This window comes from Arachis ipaensis, chromosome B01 (genome assembly GCF_000816755.2).
Source record: "Arachis ipaensis cultivar K30076 chromosome B01, Araip1.1, whole genome shotgun sequence".
NCBI lineage: Eukaryota > Viridiplantae > Streptophyta > Magnoliopsida > Fabales > Fabaceae > Arachis > Arachis ipaensis.
The window spans coordinates 126,893,865-126,897,215 of record NC_029785.2 but is presented as its reverse complement, the minus strand read 5'-3'; the positions used below and the strand labels follow the sequence as shown (position 1 = coordinate 126,897,215).

General features: G+C 31.2%; 1 protein-coding gene across 1 annotated transcript; it reads right to left on the bottom strand.

Annotated features, from left to right (window-relative positions):
- On the bottom strand, nucleotides 120-1,535 carry LOC107612861 (probable F-box protein At4g22030). Its single transcript, XM_016314624.2, has one exon. The coding sequence runs from the start codon at nucleotides 1,533-1,535 to the stop codon at nucleotides 267-269; it is 1,269 nt and encodes a 422-aa protein (XP_016170110.1). The 3' UTR covers nucleotides 120-266.

Here is a 3,351-nt window from a genome sequence, read left to right as displayed (position 1 = left end):
TGCGGACAAGTGAGCTAACCACTTGACCAACCAAGTTAATTGATTTATTGTTGGTTAGATTTTTGTTAACTACCTATCGTAATTGACTATGAAATCAAATAGCCTAGGGGACCAAATGCAAGTTGCGAAAAAGAATACGTATTATTGATCTAAGACTGCTAAGTTTACAAAAATTAAAGCAAAAATCTAAAATGGACACACAGAATGAATGAAAGAACATATATGTACATTTATAATTCTAATTAAGAAATATAGTTAATAAATGATTAGAACATCTTGCTTGCAAATTCATCAATAGAAATCCCTTCGGCTCGACAAGAAACTGATTTAGAAGCGAGTTCTCTGAGCTGAGACACACTTCTTCCCAATTGCAAAGCCACCTTCAATTCAAACACTTGCCCATTCTCTCTCTTGTCAAAATCATTCTCTTCAAGCGTGGCTTCAACTGTTTCTTCTAATTGTTTGAAAAACCCACCGCAGTTTCTGTACATCTCAAACACCATCCCTACTTGCCCACCATGCTCAAAAGCGTTGACTACAGCTGCCATTGACCCAGCCATGGCAGAAACCACACCTGCACCGTTATTTCCCGCCACAAACACAGATCCCAAAGCTGCAATGGCAGTGAGCAAGGGGCCTGCAATGGCCAGAGTCTTGTTTGCTTTCAGTGCCTTGTTTCCAAGCCTCTCATAATCTTCAACATCTTTTCTCTTCACAACTTCAATAACCTCCCTCAGCTCCATTTCTAGTTCTTCACTCCACCCGTTCATATTCATCAGAGCCTTTCCTTCTTGATGATCACTTTTGGTCTTGTTGTTCCTTCTTGGCCACCAAACAGCAGGTTCGAATTTCGCAGGAAACTTTTCAAGCATAGCCCCGCCCAACAATGGAAGCGGATAAGCTTTCTCAATGGCCAAAACCTTTGCTATTGAGGACTTGACATCTTCTTCGGTTGGAACTCCAAGAGCGAGTGTGGTTTCGATTTGAGTCTGAAGCTGCTTAAAGGACCTAGTTGCTTTGCGTTGTTCCTCAGCGAGTTGCGAGGGCTGGATCTTGTTCATCACAAGAAGCATTCCAGTTGCTGCAGAAAACAATAGGGTGGAAGATAGGTTAAGTGCTGAAATGGATGATGCCCCGCCGCCGTGACTGTCAGCAACCGCAACCATTGTTGCTGCAGCAAGTGTAATCATGTTGATGCTGTTGAGAAGGAGCTTGTTCCAATTATCACGTTGTTCCGCAACGTTTTTGTGAATCTCAGCTCTCTCAGCTACGGCCTCCAAGATTGATAAGAGCTCAAGGGTCTTAATGTTATGATTGTGGTGTAACATTTTTGAGTGTGTGGTGCTCATCACATAATCTTGAACGAGATCTCTTGAAGAAGAAGGTATCTTTGGCACCGAGAGATTGTTATTATTGAAAGGTCTGCTATTTAGCTTTGGAATACGGATTGCTGCATTTATTAGTCTCTTTGAGGAGATGGAACGAGAAGAAAGCAGAGTTGAGGGGTGTATGGAAATGGTGGAAATGAAAGCCATGAACAAATAAATTAGATAGGTCTTGATGAATTGGTCGCTTCAAAATTTCCAGCCATTGGCTCAATTGCGGTCTATATGTCTCACTCATCAGCTTGCCATCCAAGAAATAATAAAAATTTATCGATAATGTTAGAAAAATATAAAAAAAAATAGTTAAAATTTATCTTATTTAATATTTATTAATTACTTTTAAATTTATTAATTACTAAATAATTAATAAATATTAAATAAAATAAATTTTTGCTGATTTTAGCTAAATTTTTTGTTATCAAACATTTTCAAAAGCTTATATATGCAGTATGCTCTGTCGTAATGTTTCACTTACGTGGGTAACTTTTACTTCTTCAATCCAGTGGCTAATTGACTATATATATACCTTCATTATTCGTTTTATTGTGTTGAATACTTGAATTCCAAGCTAAGTAACTATCTTTGCCCAAACTAATGTTGTGCACTCAGATAGATAATTTTGAGAATTAAGATTTCGTTAGACTAAATCTCTTGCAGACTTAATCAGCATATATATCAATATTCAAGAACTAGTCTATTGAGGGTATGTATGTGTGTTTGGTGTTTTCATAATACGATTTATTTATTTATTTATGACATTGATTCTTGATTTTGATTTTACTAGAAGAACTGCCATTAAATAAAGAATTTAACTAAAAATTCAAATTTTTCAGTTAATTTTTTTTAAATTCTAAAAATTAAACCCTAATTCTTAATCATAAATCCTACCTATTAAGAAAGAAACTCTCAAAAATACCCTCAAAACATTTTTAGATACCCACAAAAATATTCCTGAAAGATTAAAATAATAAAAATATCCTAAAAAAAAACAACTAAGAAGAATATTAAGTGATCAACATTTCTTTTCTTGCATTATCATATATTTGTCACTAGCTAACTTTTTTTTTTTTCACTAAAAATGTTGATCATTATTTGTTTGCTATTTATGTAAATTTTTTTTTTTATTATTTTTGTTATATGTTTAAATTTTTAAAAATGTTTTTATTATGTTGATCTCTAAAATAAGAAGTATTTTTTTAATATTTAAATCTTTTTTTTGGTAATTAGTATTTAAATCTTTTGAATACATTTCAGTAGTTTGCTCACTAATTTTTTTTTGGTTAATTAGAAAAAAGAAACAAAAAAGACAACAAGAAAGAAAGACTAAGTAGTATTGCTTATTAGTCTAAAATTCTACTAATTATGGCCTTTTTGTTTATGCTGTTTATTATTTTTTTTTTTTGTATATGTCAATATGTTTATGCTTTTAGGATGAAAGAAATAATATTTATTTAAATAAATACTTAATTTATTTTTGAAATAATTAATCAGGCTTTTAATTCATTCTTCTTATGATTACTTAGTTATCAAATTATGAAATTTTTTTAATTTAATTAGCTTAATAACAATAATTTTTAAGAAAATTTAAAATAAATAAATATATAAAAAATATGTTATCATGACCAACCCATTAATCCATAAAAAACCATAAAATTTTTATATTATGATTGGAACAATTTATTTTATTTATTGATAAATTTTTATTAGACAAGAGAAAATCAAAATAGACATACCTATTTTTCATGTAAATTATTATTACTATTGTTATTATTATTTCAACCAACAGCACACAGTCAAACAGTGTTATCTATATCGAGTATGAAAAGTGTTTTTCTAACACAAAGTTAAAAAAAAAAATTAAATGTGATGTGTGTGTGACCTGGGAGAAATTTATGGCCTCAAATAAGAAAGCTTTTATTTATTTAAAAATGTGAATGTTAATTATAATGCAGAAGAGTACACGTGG